The sequence below is a fragment of the Megachile rotundata genome, chromosome 7, assembly GCF_050947335.1.
Source record: "Megachile rotundata isolate GNS110a chromosome 7, iyMegRotu1, whole genome shotgun sequence".
Taxonomy (NCBI): Eukaryota; Metazoa; Arthropoda; class Insecta; order Hymenoptera; family Megachilidae; genus Megachile; species Megachile rotundata.
Window position 1 is genome coordinate 13132299 of NC_134989.1, and position 20891 is coordinate 13153189.

Here is a 20891-nt window from a genome sequence, read left to right on the forward strand (position 1 = left end):
TCACAGAAAAATTGAGAGGCATATTAATATGTTGTAATTGTGAAGCCTGTGTAAGATCTGGCAAGCTCTGACTTCTTTTATTTGTTCCGGTTATGATATTTTCAATACCGTGTAAAAATTCTGGTATTGTATTGTTATTGCCTGAAGGATGTCGAGTCATAACTTTGTTCATTGAAGAATGTTTCAAATTGCTCCACGTAGTGTATATTTTGGAATCAGAACATGCCATTGATACATCTAACACATTTTTCAAGTCATTATTCCGACTATAATATGGCTCTCCTGTTTCGTACGATTTTTGTTTTTCTGTAAAAAAAAACAACTTCCATTGTATTTATCTATTAATGCTATAGATTAACAATTGTCTATTTTTGTACCTTGATTTTCAAAATCTTGAGAACCATCTGAATACATTGTGATACTACCCTCAAAAGCAATAGTATAATTGTCTTTGTTGTTTGTCTGACATGTGAGCAGCATGTCCTCGCAGTCCAGAGAGTCGACGCTGTAGCTACCTCCCGGTGGTAGTACGGGTGTCTCTTTCAGAGGAGAGAAAAGCAGCGATGATTTGCATATAGAAATTGTATCTGTGGTCGAACAGGCTGAATCTTCTCCCTTTAATTGAAAATATGTTACTGTTTCATTTTTCTAAATTAAATGTCATGCAGTTTGTAAAACTAGCAAAGCTCATTTCCATGCCCTTGTTAAACAATAAAATTCAGTTTATTAATGTCAATGTATAAAACGCGTTTCACATTTATTATGTAATTAAATTATATTAAATTCAATGTTTTATTAACCATGCAGAGGAATTGCAAGCAAATTGTCTTTTATTTTCATGTTAAGCAAAATTCATGTCATAAGGTGTTTTGTATTATTTTCAACACAGGAAAAATCTAACATTTTCAGCCATTTTCATACCTGGCTGCTGGTATGAGGGCTGATAGATGAACCGATGTCAAGTTTTTCCATAACAGATCCAGATATACTGGCATATCGTTCCCTTTGATAGTTAAACTGTTGTGATAATGGAATAGATAATGCATTTAAGTTAAGTTACTTACAAGAACAACAGCGAATAGGGAATTTCTTATGCTCTTGTAATAAAAGATTACTTAATTATTTATAGAATAAAAAGTAAAAGTTACAAAAAATAGTTCTACAAAATATTAACTCTTGCAACCGAAAAATGTACAAAATATATTTGCTTGCAAACTATCCACAGTAGAAATAATTCTTGCAGAAGACTACAGTATAGAACTTATAATATTGCTATAATAATAAATTATAAAATTAACTTATGTATAATAATATACACAATAATTACCTCTGAATGCTGAACTGGATCAGTACACATAACAGGCAATGCAGTGAGCAAAGTATGAATGTCCGCTGTACGAAAACTCTCCATATCAATTTCTGCCAAATTAGCATCCAGGTTACGGGCCAGGTCATCATAATAGCCCAAATCTTCTCGAGAATATGAAGCAGAGAGTGAGGATAATACGCTTGGATGAACATGAAGTCCTCCATCTCTGTAGCTGACATTTTGTACACAACTAAGTGCTTATGATTATAAAAAATGTAGACTACATTACAATCAATTAAATGATTACCCATAGTCAATGAACCACTGATATTCCACATTGTCCTGCACAAAGTCAGAACTAATCAAATCATGTTGGATAGAATCCGTTGCAGGATTGGAATTGCAATCAGATCCTGGTGTTTGTGGATCTTCCATCACTGCAGCCCCTTTGTCTGCACCTAAAATGTATACAGTATAATGCATTAATAAGTACACAAATATTAATAAATTATTGATGAAAATAAATAATAAGAAACGGACCCATATTTGACACATTAAATATATTTTCATAGTCCGTCAAGTATACATGTATTTCTTGTCAACTTAATATCATAAATCTTGTGCCATATAAAAATATCCACTATTTAAAATAATGTGACTGGACCATAGTTACATGTATTTACATCATCTGTAGATTGATTACAGTGTATGACAGGCTGCTCTGTATTGAAATTTTATAAAATCGTGTGTTGCATATTATAAAAATTACATGACAAGGCAGGTAAATGTTTTCTGTACAATTACAATTCAATTATACGTAATAAACCGTCTATCGAAATACAGCGCACATAGCAGTAACATCACGGTACCAACAATGAGTCACATCTTTTTGAGCACTCTGTAGATGACAATTCACTGTACTGATTTTGATAAAAGCATCAATGAAACACTGATAAGCATTCTTCTTTTTTGCGCGCTACGAAACTGTCACGATAAAGAAGTGTCAGGGAATGACGTCAGGCAGAGGTTATGGCAAATTGTATTTAAGCAGGTAAAACTCATGTTCCGTATCAGGAACGATCAAGGCTGCGCGTCATCACTACTCTCTTAAGAGGGCGTGTTTTAAGGTTAGTTGTCACATAATAAATAATTAATCGATTGGTACGCATCAGCTTTGGATTGAGCAAGTGATGATGCTCTGGAAAATCTCTGAGTATGAATATTTCAAATAATTTTTTCTGAAAGTCTACTAAAATAAATAAAATTCAACATAATTTAATATTGAATCATTGACGCATGGAATGACTGACAACTATAAATTAGAAACTTTGCATTGTAACGCAAAAAACGTACATGTACAAAATGATGAATTAGATAAATAAGTATATTAGATAATAAAGTAGACTGCACTATTTTATTTTCTAAGGAACGATTATTTTCTAAATATATATGAGCAATAATGCACTTAATGTTTTGTTATTTACGTAGTTATTTAATGATTACGTGAATTGTTAGATGTGTGACATTAAGATGATGTTTATTTCCTCGTAAAAAATGAAATGTGATTGAAATGAAAGTGAAACAGAATTAAAAAAAATGATCTCGAACACGCGTTACAATAATCGTACCTCGAAAAATTTTTTTCCATCGCATCGCCAGGGTCATTTGAGTTTTGTTCTACGGAAAATATTTACATCCGATAAATGTTATCCGAAAACACTCATGCTCGCGACCATATGGCGACAACCCGCCCGTCACTCATACTTAGGAATTCATTTCAACTGCGTCTATGGAGCATGATTGCTCATGCGGCGCATGAGCATTACCAATCCAGCGTAAAGGGTGGGCAAAAGGAAATCAGATACAACATGCTTGAATTAAGGTTACGATACAAAACGTTTGATTTCTTTCGTTATTTACTGAACAGTAGATTAGAATAAAATATTCCACAGAAATGTCCACAATTGTGCACGCGACACTGCAGTATCTAGACTGTACATTTTTCGTTCCTTAGGACTTTTTATCAGACGTGTTATAAACAAAGACATCTTGTGTTCACTATTGGACCAGAGAGCGAAGTACAAGAACAAAAAAGAAGAATGTAGGATCAAAAGAAATAGTACGGTGAATTGTTGCATCATTGAATTGATGATAATATAAAAAGTATTTCTATTGAAATATGAACAGTATAACTTGGCAGCTAGTATTATATTTCTAAGTGCAGTATGATGGTTATTTTAAGATACAATTTGTCAAATCTGGGGATAATTAATGAGGTTCGTATATTGCAAATTATAATTTGTTAAAGTACGAAAGGAAAAAAGTCCTTCATGGTGCTTTGTCCGCAATGTCGAGGGCACTGGATAATTTTAGCGAAGTCGCGGCAGAACGAGTAAAGAGGAGGAAGAAATTCGAGAGCGAAATTTTGCAACTCGACGGAAAATTTTACACGCAATGCAACGAAATTTCTATAATTTCTGCCAAAGAGACCGGTTCTGCCATTTGGCTCATGTTTATAACTTATTTTTCAACCGAATATAAATTCAGCTAGTAGAATTGTCTTATATTGTCTTTTATTGTAATCTAAAAATAACTTCGGTTTCTTCCACTTCGTGATAACAAATCTTTGATTGACTTAAAATCTGTATCGGATAAAAATATATCATGAATCATTTATCTTGATACTTAAACGTCCCAGATGTCAAAGTATTTATTTCTTGGGTAAACACTTGTAAAGCACTCCCACATGGAGTAGCTAGCCGAAAATAGTAGCACAATACCACTTCTCGCAGCTGTGGGAGAGTTTTAAATTGAGCACCATTTCTTTTCGCTTATACATATTTTATGACGTTATTTCGTATTTGATCTCTTATTTAACTTTATCTACAGTAATTAGGTGGTTAAGAATCATGCACGGCCTTCAATGAAATAATATGCAGACTCTTTTATTATGCTAATAATGAATCCGATTAGAAGTGATTGCAAATTAGTGAAGGGTATCCATGTGTATACACGGAGAAACAGACTTGGAAGAAAAGTGAAATCGTCACAATTGTGAACCGGAATGACTTCTTCGTTTGTTGAGCTAAGAATTTTTTAAGAATCATTATTCGTTCGATTTGCAAGGTTAGCAAATCCGGTCACTCTTCCCTCCATTTTGCACTTTAAGCTTTACCATAGATACCACGACGGGAATCGGCGATGCACGGAATTATGTACATATTCAAAAGACTAATTAAACTTGTAATTTGCTAATAATTATACTAGTATCTGTAAATAATGACGGAGATAAAATGTAGATATCGTTTCTCCTCTCTAACTGACATTCTTTCCTATTGTCAATAAATATAGCAGTAGATTTATATTGAATATATAAATAAATTAATTTTGCATTCTTACGATTAAACAGTAAACAATTGCACTTCGCATTGAGTCGTCGGTAATACTTCCGTTCCGGCCTCTTGGATTTACCATAAAGATGTGGCGGTCGTGCAGGGGCTTGAAATGGCGGGCTCATCCGACCCACAGAGAACTCTGCTATTTTCATGATGACGCACAACAAAAGCACTAGCATCATTTGTCAATGTTTAATATTTTTATAAATCTATCACGTTACAACATAATAGTAACGCTTTAGCACTGTACGACGGTTCAATGAAAACTATCCGATATCACAGTACTATGATTGTACAAAAAAGATTACACTAAGTTTTATCAGTTGTCCAAACGCGAGCACACTGAACTTCGCTTGTCCGTTCTTTTAAAATGTTCACTATTCATTATTTCAGTTCACTGTGCAACGTACATTTATCACTTGAAACTTCTATCGCAGACGCGACATTTTAGTCTCTGAACATTTTTTTATGCATGAAAGACGTGTGCACTTTGACGGACGAAACACGCGCAAAATAGCGCCGATTACTTGTCGGTACTCCAACCGATGACACCTTTCAAACGTACCTTTGTTTAAAACCACACCATTTTACTTTGCACAACATCGTGACTGAACTCGCGTTTCCGTTTCTAGTGACAAGAAAAGCATAGTCTGTCCGCAAAGAGGAAACACCCCGAGATATCTAAAAACCTAAATATCAAATGTGTATACTAAACTTTTATGGAAACCTACCATACCACTATTATGCACTATTTTTAAAACACAAGAAAATTACTTTTACAAGAAATTCACTTTTTTAATAAGAAAAGGTTCCAATGTTAAATAAATAGACAGAAGATTCAAGAAATAGTGATAAAACTATGCTTTTGGCATCGGTCTAATATTCTGTCCGGCAACAGTAATAATAGTCATTACGTCAGCACACGCGTTCAACTGCCTAAATTACAACAAGTGGGGAAGCAATTGTTTCGAGTTAATCGAACGTTAAGATAACGAGGGTTCGTCAAACCGATTAATGCTTTGAAATACGAACGAAAGATAAAAAAGTTATTGGAACGTTGAGTCACACATCCGATAATTGCGTTAATGTCTGTGGGTTAGTGGAGTACTATATAAATGTAATGAGAAAAAAATGTATACATTAAGTAATATCGTTGTACGAATTGGAATCCCATATCAATACCGGAATACAGATTATTTAATGTCGATTTTTTTTTAATAAATAAAGTAATCGTAAACAGCAATAATATTTTAATACTCGGTTTTGATAAAAATATACTTGATAAAAAATTATGTTGTCAGAACGTGCAGTTAAATATTAGGAGATTCTACTGGATGCTGATGAGAGTGGTAGTCTTCTCACCGGAAAATGGCGGCATAAGAAAAGTGATCTTACCACACGTTTTTGACCAGCTATTCCCCAAGTTTAGAATTTTTTTTTATATATATAATCGCTTAAAATTGAGGGTAAGTAACAGAGTCTTCCTATCAAAAGTTCTACATTGCACCTAACTGTACATGCAACTGCATGTACGCATAATAAGAGAACGCACGTAAATACGCAACTGTTTACCTATCGGTAATCTATCGAGTATCGATAGTGTCGAATGATTAATCTCGTTAACATCATTGTAAACAATATACTACAGATACGATGCATCACACCTAACAAACGAATTATTGTGCCGAACAGCTGACAAATTAACCTCAATACTATTTAATAAACAGTAAACTATTAAATATTTCTAACCAGATACTATGTCAATAATATAACATATCCCATAAATCGACACACTGTAAAAGTAGCGTTCATCGGTCCTACACAATTCCTGTCAAAGATTTTCACGAAAATCAGAACAAGCACACGATTTATGAAAATGTCATCGATGCACCGGATGTTCGCTTGATGTTTCACGAACACATTTTCGAAATGGTTCGGTCACTCGCGGACACCGAATGCAATCACCAGGAAACTTTTCCGACGTGATTATTTCGATGGATAACACTAGATATAACACGTTGTCTTGTCTTCCGATAACACTGGAGGACAATTTAATCCGCTTGGCGATTATAGACACAAGTTGATGAACGAATAAAACACGATTTTTCCACGTTTATTTTGGCGGAATCAGTTTCTGGACCGCAGTCTGAGTCAGACTGCCCTAACAGCATGTGTCCTGCGCGGGAGAGCGTTTGCACACGGCACGACACGACGCGAAGTTTAATCTCTATTAATAAATACCCGCTTTGCCTCGGCCAGAATAGAGAGCAGCTCTACTGGTGGCTCATTGAATGCATACGCAGCGTTTCATATAGAAGTTTGTAATAAACGTAGTTTCACTTCGTTCCCAATTTTTAAATAATAGGTGCATAGAAAAGAGGTTATATCACGCAGGGAAAAATAACACGATCGATATAACGTTTCGTTTTTTAAATACAGATCACGAATATTTGTTTCGATTATTGTAAATAGTCTCACAGGTTCGTTTAGAATCTGTTCTTCCATCATGTTGAATGGAATTTGATCGCGTTCGGTTAATTACTTAACGATAGCGCTCTTGATTCGGGTAACTTCGAGTCATCGCTGCGATTGTGTTACTCCGAGAAATCGATTCTCGGATTAAACAAAAATAACTCGATATTTTTGCTTGACCGGATAGAATGAAAGATTTCTGTATCTGATGTCAGTGCTGTTCTCTCATATTGTTTAATTGGAAAATTTTTTTATTATATCTGTTTGAAATAAATTATTATGGTTGTACAGTGTGGTATAGTAATAGTATAGTAGTATAGCAACATAATGAAGCGTGTACTACTTTATATCGACAAGCAGACATGTTTAAAAACATGTCACGTTAGAATTAGGATGCAAACCATTAATGCGTTCAGATTGAAATATTTCAGATACATATTGCAATGTATGCTGTGAAGTACAACAAACGAATTGTCAAGGTAACATAAGTACGTATAATACTATTGTTCTCGCACAATTGTCGACGTAACTTAATAAGCCTTAGTGCACAAAATACAACGAAAAATCAATAGAAAATTAATGCGGTTAAGGCGAACTGTGCGGACAAACAGAAAGAAACAGGACACCTAAATAATCGCGTTTGTCTCAATCGCATTAAAGACTTTTCCTTCGTGTCGAATACAGTGGATCAGAGATTTCCAAAGTGCGAGTGGATCACTTTCGGGATCGCGTTAAATATTAAAATATAAATATTCATCAAGAATGGAAGGGACTTTTTTCGGATATTATAGGAATTTATAAGTATATAAATTAAACTTACCAACGCGTTCTCCGTTGCCGCAGACAATACCTGTCGCCAAGGCCTAAAAAACATCATGATATTAATACTTACATCTTTGTCAATTTTTTAGTGTCAACAAAAACTGTTGGATACAGTTCCATAATATAAATTCGATACACCCTAGAATACTGTGGCATTTAAGCCTTGTTTTCACAGAGACCTCCGATATTTAAAATAAAATTTAATTAATTTTCTCGGTAATTCGAAATTTTTGCGGAAAGAATTTCACATTCCAGAATTTTTTCTCGCAAGCAACGCGTTATAAAATACCACGCTATTTTTGAACCTTCGCAAGTACAGCGAAGCAGTATCTTTGAAAGATTGCGATGCATTCCCCTCGAGAGCTAAGATAAATATCGCTAACAGGCAAATTCTTCTCTCTGTTATACAATGGAAAAAAATGGTAATTCGATAACTTGTTATCGGATAGATTTATTCAGAGATGAGAGTGTAACGCAAGATTGATTAGACATGACAGTGTGGGTTCTTCTTTAGCAATTCCGAACCACGTTTTTCTTTCCGCAACCCACATGGCTTTGTTTCATTCTTTCTTTTTCCTACAGGCTATGTCCATATAAACCTCGACACACATGAATAGAGGCGTCACATTGTAATTATGCGGCCCGAGGAAAGGCAACCAAGAAACGATTCTTAAGCTATTTTTCCGGCGGAGACAAAAACCGAGCAGGAACAAGGTCACTGGATCTTAACGTTTCTAAATAAGAGGAGGATGAATCAGTCTTAGCGCAATTATCGTACGCCACTTGAGCTAAATTGATCGTTTCCAGTTCGCAATTTGAAACCACCATATTGGTTCGATAAACGCCTCGATAGATAACGTCCCAAAGATTTTTAATTCTTTAATCGTTGTCTTCAAAATATCTGTACAAAGGTAAAAGGTGTATCTATATCCCTAGATTCTGGTATCTTGACATATATCTCTAAATATACTTATGTTCCTACTAGGTCCCTAGGTCTCAAGATATTTGTAGATGCAGTACTGTATCCGTCACTAGATATTTCAGTTCATTTCTAGATTTCTATATCGATTTCCAGATTGCAAAAATTTAGCAATACGTTGCATCACTTGTTAAGTAGTTTAAGTAAAAAGAAAAGTAAGGTGAAATTTTGCTGGTGTTTAATTGCTAATGATGGATGTTTGCAGTGTATACGATGATATTAGCGCAAAATGCGGTACAGAATGTAGTCCTTCGACGAGACGTAACCTTCGCATCGATTTTATGTATAGCAGAGGTCAATGACGTATTAGGTTGAACTATGTTTCGGAAATGCGTCGAGTGTAAAAGGTATTTCTTTGGTTTCATCCGCGAGATGTAGATTTGTACCGGTGATTACGTTAATGTAGACGGGAAATAGAGATACGCCCACGGTGCTAGAAAACGAGTCGATATTAGAAGCGACCAAAGTACTCACGTTCATAGTGAAGGGACAGCTGACAGTCGATCCACGTACACTCAACACTGCCACGAATTATGACATCGCGTGAAATTTCGCGTGGATATCACTTTACGATTACGGTGTAATTATATACGCATGTCACTTCTTAAAAATCACGAAGACGTACTTTCCGGAATGCATATTCTGAGTCACTCTGTCGAGGAGAGCCCCTCCCTGACTGCAACAACCCTTGTCTAACGTGAAATGCGCATGCTCTCGAATTCGACTGGTCGTTTCTGGCGAAAGGGGATGATTCCGTTCTTAGCACTTAGGTCCTCCTCGCGTGCAATTTCAAGCACTAACACCCCGACCAAGTATCGTCGTTCGAATCCATGCAAGGGGAACGGCGATAAGGAACTGTCGGTGGTATATTCAACCCCCTAATGTTTTTGAGGTTATGCTGCGCATGTCTAAGCACCCTCTCCAATCCTCAATCATCGAACGGCTGATCCATGATTCTCTCCCTCTCAGTCTTTCAAATATTTTCAATGATAATTCTCCTCGAACAACAAGATTATTCGTGCATGAGTAATCATTTACCGATAACGGTGAATGTCACTGATTTTCGCAACACACTTTCTTCGAGACGAGTGTTACGATTCTGAACCCGCTTCGCCTTATATTGATTTTCTGCGCTTTGATATCCGTGTCTGGAAAGGTTGTTATTTCTTTGCGTGACCTTATGCTTGCAGCTTTACTGCAGATGGGGGCGATAGTGACCGAATAAAATCGTTTGATGTTCGAGAAATTTTTTATATTTATTCGATAATCAAAAAATCATGTTTTAAAGATTTATTAATATATCAAATCATTTTTCTACTCAATGCACAGTGTTAGATATGTTTGAAAATAGCGCATTGACCACATGCCCAATTATTATTAAAACAGTTAATATATATGATTTACCATACTTAAAAAAACGTAATTTCAGAATCATAAAACAGATGATATATGACAATAAATTTCTTAAAGATAATTTCAACAATTGTTATGTGTTTGACTTCAGTCATACAGCAATCAATCGATGCGCGCCATTTTTTTGAATTTTTGAAAGTCGACCAATCAGCGTCCTCTGTAGGCGAGAGCAGACTGCATTACGAAATGTCAGTCAGTACAGTTCGACGCATTAATGTAGGACGAAGTACATCCCACTTTTTGAGGTAAATTTGACACTTCTTTACTTTCTATCTCCCATATTTACAAAATTATATTTCCAATTTCCTACATTTCCTACATTTTCAATTTAAAGCCTCTGTGAAGCCTCTTTCCTGTACCCCACCATTTTCTCCAGGAACGTGTACCATTCTCGTTGATGTACAGCACGTGGTGAGTAATTAATTTACGATGTTTACACCGGTACTGTCATAAACTTTAAATGATAGTATCAGTCTTTGAATCTGGTAAGAATAATTCGCGTTAGTATGTCGTACAATGTAACATAATATATCAAAAAGGTAAGGGTGAGTGGTACATGTATTTTTTTGTATGTATTAAGAGTGGTCAATAGGTTCAATACAAAAAAAAATTAGAAAAATTGATCTGCCTTTTATTTGATATGCATATAATTGACAAATGTTAACTTTGTACCAGAACAATACTTTATTATCTTATCTTGTAAGGTACAAAATAAATACTTTTATAAAAAATATAAATTTTCAATACATTGCATATAAATGACATACATGTATGCAAAAATTCGTACACAGTAACATCAATGTTAAAAGGATATGTCCCTATTGATTGTCACAGGTTTGATGGAAGTTACACATGATCATACTAACTATTTTACTCTAAAATTGTAAAGTAATTATGTACAGGCCTTAGTTTAATCGAGGTGTATGCTATAGGTATCTCCTATTAAAGATATTAATGAAATATATTATCTAAGGATTCTATAGAAAATGTAAGAGATATTCTTTTGTGCGTATTTTTAAATTCACTTTTTATGGTTTGGCATGATTATAGAGGAACTGTTGTACTTAAGCATACATGTTGCGACTCTTTTATGTTACAATATTATCTTTCTAACTTTCAAATTAACACTTGTATTATACAAACTGTATTATATTTGTGCTATGATTAATTGATTGCGACATAATGACGACGAAAGCAAACATATGTAAATTTTTACTCGGAAGCCATATTAAGTACGTACATGTATGTACATGTCGCATTTGAAATTAAATATTTGATTTAAAAAAATACAATTATAATAACATTTGCTTATTAATACTTATTATTTTGCCTTTTCTTTTCAATACTAATTCCTTTTATTGCTGCTTTCCTTTCTACGGAGTCTCCACTTCCTTTGTAATGAGGAATAAGGAATGTGTAGTGTTAGATGTCGCAAAATTTGTAAATGTTAGAAGCGTGCGAATCCCGAATTTTCAAAATCAAGGTGGGGCGGTAAACTTCGGGCGAGATCAGCGAAGATCTCAAAAACTTCGGCTCGATTCGACAAAAATCGGACGCATTCGGCTTTCTTCGGTCGTACAAAGTTTCCCGCGTCGCTTTCTTTTTGAAAGTTTGGCATCCGGTATACTTCTAAATGTCTTTGTCATCGTATGACTTTGTGACAATAATTTACTTAAGCCAAGGCTACCTAAATTAAATGCAAAAATAAATAGGTATTTTCATTTTTAATGCTGAAAAGTATACTGTTAAACGTAGCGTCTATTTTTTGGTGTTTTGCGACATCTTTGTCTTCCAAAGATCGCAATTGTACAAATAATAATTGTTGCTAAAAGCACTGCGCCCACTGCCCATACTGCTTTACTAGTATTCATCTTTGGTTTCTTATCTTCTTCTGTATTAAGTGGTGACTCATCGAAAGGAACCTCAGTCATAACTTTTGTCTCAGTGTTATGATCTTCTGCTTTGTTCTCAGGTATATGTACAGACGATTTAGGTTCTAAATTTGTATTGGAAGCAACTGCATCATTCATAACTCCTCTGCCGTCATTTTGTTTACTCGACAATACTCCATTCGCTTTTCTATGATCTTTGTTTACACTTTTTGGCGCAGTGGTAGTAGTAGTACTAGTAGTTGTAGGCCTGACAGTGGTCGTTGGTGGGGCATTGAAATCTGCGATTATTTTCTTTTCTAAATCTTGTAAGTCCGTTTCTTGAACTGCTTTGTATTCAAAATCTTCTTCCAGCTCATCAATGAATTCCTCTAGTGGCGAAAAAAATGACAGAAGAGCATCCGATGAAATTGAATATATTTCTAAGTACTTATCGACTACTTTTGTCCAGTCGTCAGCACCTCCATGTAAAAGCATTTTTCTGTTAACAAAATAATCAGTTCTGAATTTCTCCCTTAAAATAATTGTTATAAAATACATGTTTATAAATAATACATACATAAAACTAGCGTCTACTTGTTTTCTTATAATTGAATCGTATCTAATCTCTGTAGACTCCATCAGAAACTCATAGAATTGAAATGCCAGAAGTGTACCAGCAAATTTTCTGCAAAAATAGAATTTGTACCAATATTATCAAACCTAGATAGATTGTCTTCTTTTAATTTTTATTAGTACTTACGGAAGATATGGCTTATTGCTAGTAATGTAATCGTCGTTTAAAAATGTAGGTACATTAGTTCCGTTGGAATTAAGTCCTTCGTACTCTTGCCTTCAATAAGAAATTAAAATTACATCTTTGCCTTGTTTTGTCATATTAAGTCTTTCAAATAATAATTACCTATGCTTCCACCATGACGATATTAGTTCTTCAGGATCTTTTATTCCTTCATTAATGGCATTAATTCTCCACATATCTGCAGCCATATAATAAGCAAGGCTGGGTAATACATTCAGTGCAGTAATCATTAACGATACGATTAAACGTTCATTATTATCGGCCGAATCATTCATAACTTGGGTATAATTTAACCAAGCAGGACTTGCTGCTAGAATGCCAAATAGTTCTGATAAACCTTCCTCTAAAGCTACAAAATATATTTTTTAATGAGTATTGTAACATCATTGCAGTGTACATTTAGATATTTTCATTCTTACCAGAATATCGATTAGCGGTATTAAGTACCGTTATTGTCTCGATAGACATCTGATTGAATATAACTTTTCCTACGTTCTTATATGCAGATAGAACATTGCTTATAGTGGGATCAAAGCAAGTAGACACCCTATAATATGAAATTTTCATTTGAACAAAAGCACACTTTTTAATAAATAAATTATAGCGCAATAAATGTATACCTCAAACTGCCTTCTTTACAAAAATTAATCAGTTTTGATGGGCATTGTTTATTGAAATCGCTTTTCTCCCAAAATTCAGCTTGTGGCACTTGATTCAGTAATTGTGTGCTCATACCAGCGGCTGTTTTGTATAGTGATTTCCCAAGAAGTTTCTAAAAAGGAATTTAATTAATATATCATTTTGCTCGCGCGTTAAATAAAATGATAAATAAAACACATCATTTTTTACCCTTTTCCAGAGATTCTTTTTTATGCTGTACATTATATCCGGGTAAGGCGTTATATCAACCGATATATGTGTCCAATCATTTCCTTCCAGAGATCCTTTTTACAAAAAAATAACAATTCTTAATTGAAATATAATCTACATACCGAAATCGTATTGCTTACCAAATAAATAAGCTGGTGCTGTATCATTCACAGGTATCTTGTACTTCTGAGATAAGTTACTAATTGCAAATTTCAATATTTTTTTGTGAAGATTAGCAATCTTACTCCATTCATTCTGAATTCTATAATAACCTTCATCATAATTACTTAAGAGCTCCCAATATGTTGTAACATCTTTGGCACCTAAATCAGACATAATATTTATGAATCATACACAAAATACAAAATTTCTTCATTGATACTAACCATTTGCTTTGGCAGCTGACTCAACAAGTGGAAGCACAGTTGTAAAGTTCTTAACTAATGGGGCTAACTGTTGATGCCAGGCTGTCCATACATGACTCTTATTTTCAACATTATTACTATGAGATAGGAGATATTCTACATCTAAAAGCATTCATATTTTTAATATTTTATGCACATACGATTTTCTCTGATAACTAATTGCAGTAATTATAATACCTTTGCGTGTATAATTATGTAAACTGTCCATATGGACTGCAGATAATCTCAATAATTCAGCTACTCCAGCAAAATGAATAAGCTATAAAATGTATAATCATTTTAAGTTCATTTAAATATTAAAAATCATCCAAATTCATCTTACCGTTTTATAATCTTCACTTTCCAACAAAGCATCACCTGCTTTTTCAGCAACATCATACTTGTATCGCAGAGATGGATCATCTATATCATCCTTTGAAATATTGGCAAGCTCGTTCTTTTGTACATTCTTGAAAGCGGCGTAAGAAATTAATTTCTCTTCCTGCAATATACGAAAACGATTTACATTTAGAAATTTCGACCGAATTTTTCGCTTGGCGGAATTTATTAAGCGAGAAACTTACCCACACCGACAGTGTTTTATTCGACGGAGAGTTAATGAACGCCCATTCAGCCTCGGCTGCACTTGTACAATTATCCTCATAGTCGAATTCCGTTAACTGTATAAAAAATTTCGTCTGTTCATTTTCCACCGAAGCGACCGCATAGATCACGAGGTTAACAATTATATAAATCCATGTTGATGGCATCCCTTCGAACTAAAAGAGAAAAAGAAAAGTGTTTAAGAACCACAAAAACACACGAAAAGAACGTAATTATATCGTTTTGGATATTCCAACGTTTTAATCTATATCCATCGTCGATTTCATGAATATTCAGTGATCTTGTTATTGAAGCAAGAGCACGTTGTTTTTTTCTAACTAAATATTACGCATCGATAAATGAGTCATTTTGTCACTGTCATTCCTTTCAGCGAAAACCTGACTATTTATGTTCCGTTCTATTGTATATCAATATATCGATGTAAAATCACTGTGTTCTAAGAAGTTCACGGTTATGTCTTAATGCTTAAATAACAGAACATTTTTTATATGTTAACTTTATTAACTACTCTCGCTATTTTCTTATGAAAACGCAAGAAAAGTATTAAATTTATGAATTTACAGCTGAACGGAATTCCTAGAAGGAGATACTGATGGTGATTAACCTTTGGGCCCCGTGCTGTTTCGGACGCGTACCCCGCCTGTTTCAAACAACGGTTCTCAGTCTTCGTCACGATATAACGACGTCGTAAATTAGAAAAAAATTACATGAAATTTCATAATTCGATGTGTAATCATCTGATGAATATTTTTTGTACAAGTCCCGTTTGTATATCTATTTAGAATATGGTATTTAAGTACGTAAGAATTTATTATCTGTTATTGTCTACGTAATGACACGGAACATATTTCTCGCATAAAATTAATACTCGTCCCATGACGTGTACAATTAAGGAAAATCGTGACTGGGAGGTTCGCGAATATCCTACCGTCGTGATCAGTCACACAGTACGGTCACATATCTAATTGTTTTCAATTTGTTACGTGACTACGCCTGAGCAAACAATTATGATCATGAAGACTATTATGGAGATCATTGACACGTTAAATTGAACATCGATTCTCTGTTACGCAGCATTCTGTTCTCACGTGGAGCGTCTAACGCACTCTCAAAAAAATGGCAACCACTTAGCTAGTTAATGTACTTGAAGGTCTCGAACACTAATACGCTGAAATTTGATAAATGGCTATATTTTCAAACCGTGTACTTATTTCCGCATGCTTTTGTACGACGTGGGCTATAAAATATATTAAGAAAAATATATTAACAACATATATAAATGTATAAAGAAAATATGTGTCTTAGATTCACGCGTTACTTCACTTTTCCAATCGTCTTATCTAACTAAAAATTATTCTGATGAAATAACAAGTGCTGCATTTTTCTTCGTCCAATCACGTAATATCGTTATTAAATCATCGTCGATTCGGTGAATTGGTAATCTAAGTCACCGTTTTGTAGAAACATACATTGCGTGGTAAATAATGCTGAATACAATAGAATTCGTTGATAAATAATACATTCCGAATGTAGGTACACGAGGGTCATGGAAGTATGGCTTACGTGATATCCCGAAATATAAATCAATTTAATTCAATACGATTTTCAACTTTCGGTCATTAAATCTTCTAATCCGAGCTGACAACGATAACGACTGAACGAGAGTGAAATGAAAACGGTAACTAATGGCTCTAAATTGTGCTAACAATGTAATATAGAAAATTGAAGCATTATAGCATTAAATCTCTGATAAATCATTTTATGTTTGATTTATTGCATTCAATTATTTCTATTATGGTGGTAATAACTGGTACAAATTTGTTCGTTATCTTTGTTGTATTTTGCATAAACGTCCGTTAAAAATGTGATAATGTGTGCAAATGTCAGCTCTTTCAATGAAAGCTTATGCGGTAAAAATGAAACTGGTTCGACCCATTCCATTTCCGTCGTTACCCGTATTTTTTCCTGTCGATGGACTCCCGTGGCGGAACAAACTGTCATAAAGAAGTCTGTCCTTAAAATCGAAGGTCTTTGTACAAAAGTTTCACCAGTATGAAAGACCACTTTCCTACAAGAGAAACGCGTTGAACCAACAGAACCGAGAAAACGAATTTGACCATAATTGGATCGTTACTGCAAAATTGTTTAAATTTGAATTTGCAAAATTAGCACATTATTATTGCAAATAAGTGACGTATAGCAGTTCAATGTTACCGCCCAAATGAATTTCAGGCTCGTAAACAAGTACCGTGATCCAAAATTAAACGAATTTATAAATTGCACTGCGCATGCAAAAATAGTTGTATAACTGCACTTGTAGACGTTTGTGATAAGCTTCTTACTACAGATTACGCATTTGGGTCGTAACATACACGATATCAACGATTGAGCGGTTTTTCTAATGTTATCTAACTAGAGTGACCGTGTATTTGGTTGTTCAACGAGATATCGCGATAACGAAATCTGTAAAATCCCGCGAAGTTTAAATTGCGGAATCCTGTATAAAATACGCCGACACACGCGATATATCTAGCTTAAAAATATACCGTATCTGCTTTCTACATTATCGTGATCATCGATCCAAATCGCATTTATTACAATACAGCATACTTTCATTACACTTTCTTTGATCTTTTTTCATTTATTCTAGTTCGGAATTGAAGCGGTTGTTTAAAATACCAACACTAATAATCGAGATAAACTTAATTAAATTGAATGAAACTTAAGGTAATTTCACTTATTTCTTTGAAATAACTTCGAAACGAGTGGCCCGTTGTATTGGACAAGCACAGACGGATCATTTTCTCATTTGGATCGGTGACAAAAGAACAAATCTAGTTCAGTATCCTAATCTTGCTCACCTTTGCTAGCCGAGCGTCACTTCGCTCGACGTTCACGTTTCTTTTTTCGATGAGTGCCTTCAATGCGTTCTATAAACAGAGATTGACTGCAAGCGAAAACGAGAGAGGACAAAAGAGTGGTGGCACTGAGAGAGAGAGGTGGCTTGTGTCCTTCCGCGTAACTTTTTCTTCTTCTCGAAAAACTGAGACCGTAACTGTGGGTCAAAGTTTGATATAATAAACGAAGAGCGATTAATTTATTACAATTTCGCGGATATGCACATCCAATGAATCAACAGCTGAGTTCTTATCTCACAGTAAATGATATGTAACGCATCGCACGTATAATCTATGACTATTTGTACAAAGTTCGCACGATCCAAATTCCTTCACATCGTGCCACACTCCGTCCAGTGGCAGTGCGTTACTGTGTCGTATGACGTGACACATGGTCATCGGAAATGCAGCTTTATAGAGAACGTACACCTTCTAACAATTTCGTAGCGGGGACTGGTAGTTCGATCGGAGATCATTGTCACAGAGTACACCAGAGGCGACACTCTCTGTCGGCGTCTTTGTTCGAAAACGCTGTCTCTTTAAACTAGCTGTGCAGACGAGCGGGAAATTTAAATCGAGCAAATCTACGTTGATGTCAATCTCTAATAATTTGTATCCTCCCTCTCTTTCCATAAGGTGGGTTTCCTTGTCTAGTGTCGCCTCTTGTTATATCTACTTTTTGCTCTTCTAATAAAATCAACTACATTAATTAAAATTAACGGGAAACGACATGTGGCGCCGTCCAGTGGCAGCGTGGGAAACTAACGAAACTGCAGTTTGAAAAACGCGTAGTTCACCCCGTTTGTCGGAGAGATGGCGTTACTGGTTCAATTTTTGTTGATGACGTCACTTTTCAAAAAACTGCGCGTTAATTTGAATTTTTAACAAGATATAAGAATGAAACTTTTTGAAAAATATGAAACTATTATGTGTTATAAACAGTTCGCACACTGTACTGAGTCTCTTCGGTAATCAGTAATTACAAAGAATTACATAAAAATAAATTTGAATAATTCGTAGATAATTTACAAGATATTCGCACGAGAAAATTATGAAAATAATTAATTACAATAATTAATTTATATGTCAGAGAACGAGTGATAGTGAAATTATTTATTTTTAGAATGTTACAGAATTTCTGTTCGAATAGATCCTGCGCGCTTGAGAGGTAAATCTCGAGTGACCGCCGTCCAGTTCGCCCGTCGCTTATCGCGTATAATCCGGCATGAATGAATTTACCCCCTGCTGTTGTTCTTCTTGGACGCTCCTTCGGACCGCAACCCTCTCGCGCTTCGTCTCTGATATATGTAATAATGAGTTACAATAAAATATATCGTAATATATTAATTAACAATTATTTTGCAAAATATCTGCTAGAGGAAGTTAATAAAACCGATGAATTCGAATAGTTACAACATCAATTTTATAAATAAATATCTAAAAAATTATTAATTACAATAAAATATATCGTAATATATTAATTAACAATCATTTTGCAAAATATCTGCAAGAGTAAGTTAAACAAAAATAATAAATTTAAACAATTGCAACAATAAATTTGTTAATAAATAATCGAAAAATATAAAATTATAGAAAAATTAACATTAAAATAATTATACAACATCCAATCAGAGTGGTTGCACGCTATTGGTGGATTACATGATGTGTAATTGGTCACTGTAAACTACCAATCACTCGAAGAGATCGAATTTGATCTATTGGTCGATTACACGATGTCTAATTGGCCACTGTAAACTACCAATAACTCTCGCAGTAGAGGGAGGTCAAATGTTCTCAGTTGTATTTTGGAAGTCGAGGAGGTCGGATTACACCTGTCAACACTTACTGGTACGAGTCAAGGATCCTATTTTATCGATACTGTGCTTGTCCCTGTGTTACCTAGTGTGCTACTACTAATGTTTAGTGTGCTTTATTAAATATTTTTTAATAAATACGTGGGTGTATTAATAAAATTTATGGTGTAATTCTACAAGTGTCAGTGACTTTAATAGTGTATTACCTGCATGCATATACGGATATATTAGTGTACCTAGTGTGCTACTACTACTGTTTAGTGTGCTTTATTAAATATTTTTTATTAATTATGGGGGTGTATTAACAAATTTTATGGTGTGGTTCTACAAGTATTAGTGACTTTACTACTGTGTTTCCTTAAGTGATTGTGCTTGTGTATACGGATTTATTAGTGTGTTTTATGGTGCGGTTATTTAAATGTTTTATTAATTTTTTATCGTTTTACTGTATTTTGTGGAGTGATTATTTAAGCGTTTTTATAAATCGTTAGTGGGTATTAGTGCACTTTATGTAACGATTATTTAAGTGATTTGACATAATGTTACTGGTGCTTTAGTGTAATTTATGCAATGGTTATTTAATTGTTTTGGCATACTTACTGGTGCTTTAGTGTAATTTGTGCAATGGTTATTTAATTGTTTTGGCATACTATTAATGGTGCTTGAGTGCAATTTATGCAATGGTTATTTAATTGTTTTGGCATATTGTTACTAGTGCTTGAGTGCAATTTATGCAATGATTATTTAAATGTTTTTACAAACGGTTCCTGGTGTTTGAGTGTACTTTATGCAATGGTTATTTAAATGTTTTGACAAACTGTTATTGGTGTTTAAACTGTAGTTACCTATGTGTTCCGTTATATTTTTGCAAACGTTTACCATGCTCTCTAAAGTAATTACCCAAGTATTTTGACATGTATTTTCAAATATTTTACAATATTTCACGTTGTGACAAACGTTTGCAAATTTATAACCGATTCCTGCATGCCTCTATGTGTTTCTACATCTCAAAATCAAAAGCTTATTAAATGTTTGTAGAAGTAGTTGTCCGAAAACGTGTATGTTATCAAAATGCAAATCGATAAATACAGTTAATTAATCGTTGTGATTGTTTTATGATTACAGAGGGTCAATTGCCAAACCGCCACATCCAAATCTGACCAAAGCAGCCAAGCAGCCAACCAACCAAACTGCCAACCAACCA

The 20891-nt window shown here is 34.4% G+C and overlaps 2 protein-coding genes and 1 long non-coding RNA gene across 15 annotated transcripts in view; 1 reads left to right on the forward strand and 2 right to left on the reverse strand.

Annotated features, from left to right (window-relative positions):
* The window catches only part of LOC100876431 (uncharacterized), a 14718-nt gene extending 5126 nt beyond the window's left edge, over positions 1–9592 (reverse strand). For 2 of the 7 annotated variants that reach the window (XM_076533250.1, XM_012286624.2), the window contains exons 1-6: positions 4709–4886; positions 1617–1767; positions 1328–1541; positions 922–1017; positions 378–615; positions 5–306 (exon numbers count right to left, since the gene is read on the reverse strand). In XM_076533250.1, the coding sequence (XP_076389365.1) occupies positions 5–306; positions 378–615; positions 922–1017; positions 1328–1541; positions 1617–1767; positions 4709–4886 (1179 nt within the window). Of the gene's footprint in view, positions 1–4; positions 307–377; positions 616–921; positions 1018–1327; positions 1542–1616; positions 1768–1849; positions 2468–2937; positions 3078–4708; positions 4887–7996; positions 8040–9451 lie in introns of those variants that run through there. The other 5 variants (XM_076533252.1, XM_076533255.1, XM_076533253.1 and 2 more) reach the window with 5 other exon arrangements.
* LOC143264757 (uncharacterized) lies at positions 2429–12760 on the forward strand. Of its 3 annotated transcripts, none has more exons than XR_013038686.1 (4): positions 2429–2522; positions 4719–8496; positions 8581–10635; positions 10725–12760. It is a non-coding gene; the product is annotated as an uncharacterized LOC143264757 (long non-coding RNA). The 3 variants fall into 3 exon arrangements; XR_013038688.1 differs by lacking the exon at positions 2429–2522 and adding an exon at positions 3341–3428; XR_013038687.1 differs by lacking the exon at positions 2429–2522 and adding an exon at positions 3435–3585.
* Positions 11001–18278, reverse strand: LOC100879342 (angiotensin-converting enzyme). 5 transcript variants are annotated; one of them, XM_003703890.3, is made up of 13 exons: positions 17838–18278; positions 14937–15131; positions 14696–14854; positions 14551–14632; positions 14335–14475; positions 14089–14271; positions 13928–14022; positions 13699–13850; positions 13498–13625; positions 13181–13427; positions 13022–13111; positions 12839–12946; positions 11001–12760 (listed from the first exon to the last, which is right to left on the reverse strand). In XM_003703890.3, the coding sequence occupies exons 2-13, from the start codon at positions 15120–15122 to the stop codon at positions 12136–12138; spliced, it is 2196 nt and encodes a 731-aa protein (XP_003703938.2). In that variant the 5' UTR covers positions 15123–15131; positions 17838–18278; the 3' UTR covers positions 11001–12135. The 5 variants fall into 5 exon arrangements, with proteins under 5 accessions (XP_003703938.2, XP_076389374.1, XP_076389376.1 ...); XM_076533259.1 differs by lacking the exon at positions 17838–18278 and adding an exon at positions 16930–16992; XM_076533261.1 differs by lacking the exon at positions 17838–18278 and adding an exon at positions 15581–15712.
* Between the last annotated feature and the right edge of the window lie 2613 nt (positions 18279–20891).

What these genes read in the sequence shown, in the direction of transcription:
- LOC100879342 (XM_076533259.1), bottom strand. Translation starts at nt 16,977, where the DNA reads ATGACAGTTTGTTCCGCCACGGGAGTCCATCGACAGGAAAAAATACGG. An exon ending in ATAAAACACTGTCGGTGTGG is followed by an intron (nt 14,855 to 14,936) that starts GTAAGTTTCTCG and finishes CGTATATTGCAG; the next exon opens with GAAGAGAAATTAATTTCTTA. An exon ending in AAAGTGAAGATTATAAAACG is followed by an intron (nt 14,633 to 14,695) that starts GTAAGATGAATT and finishes TACATTTTATAG; the next exon opens with CTTATTCATTTTGCTGGAGT.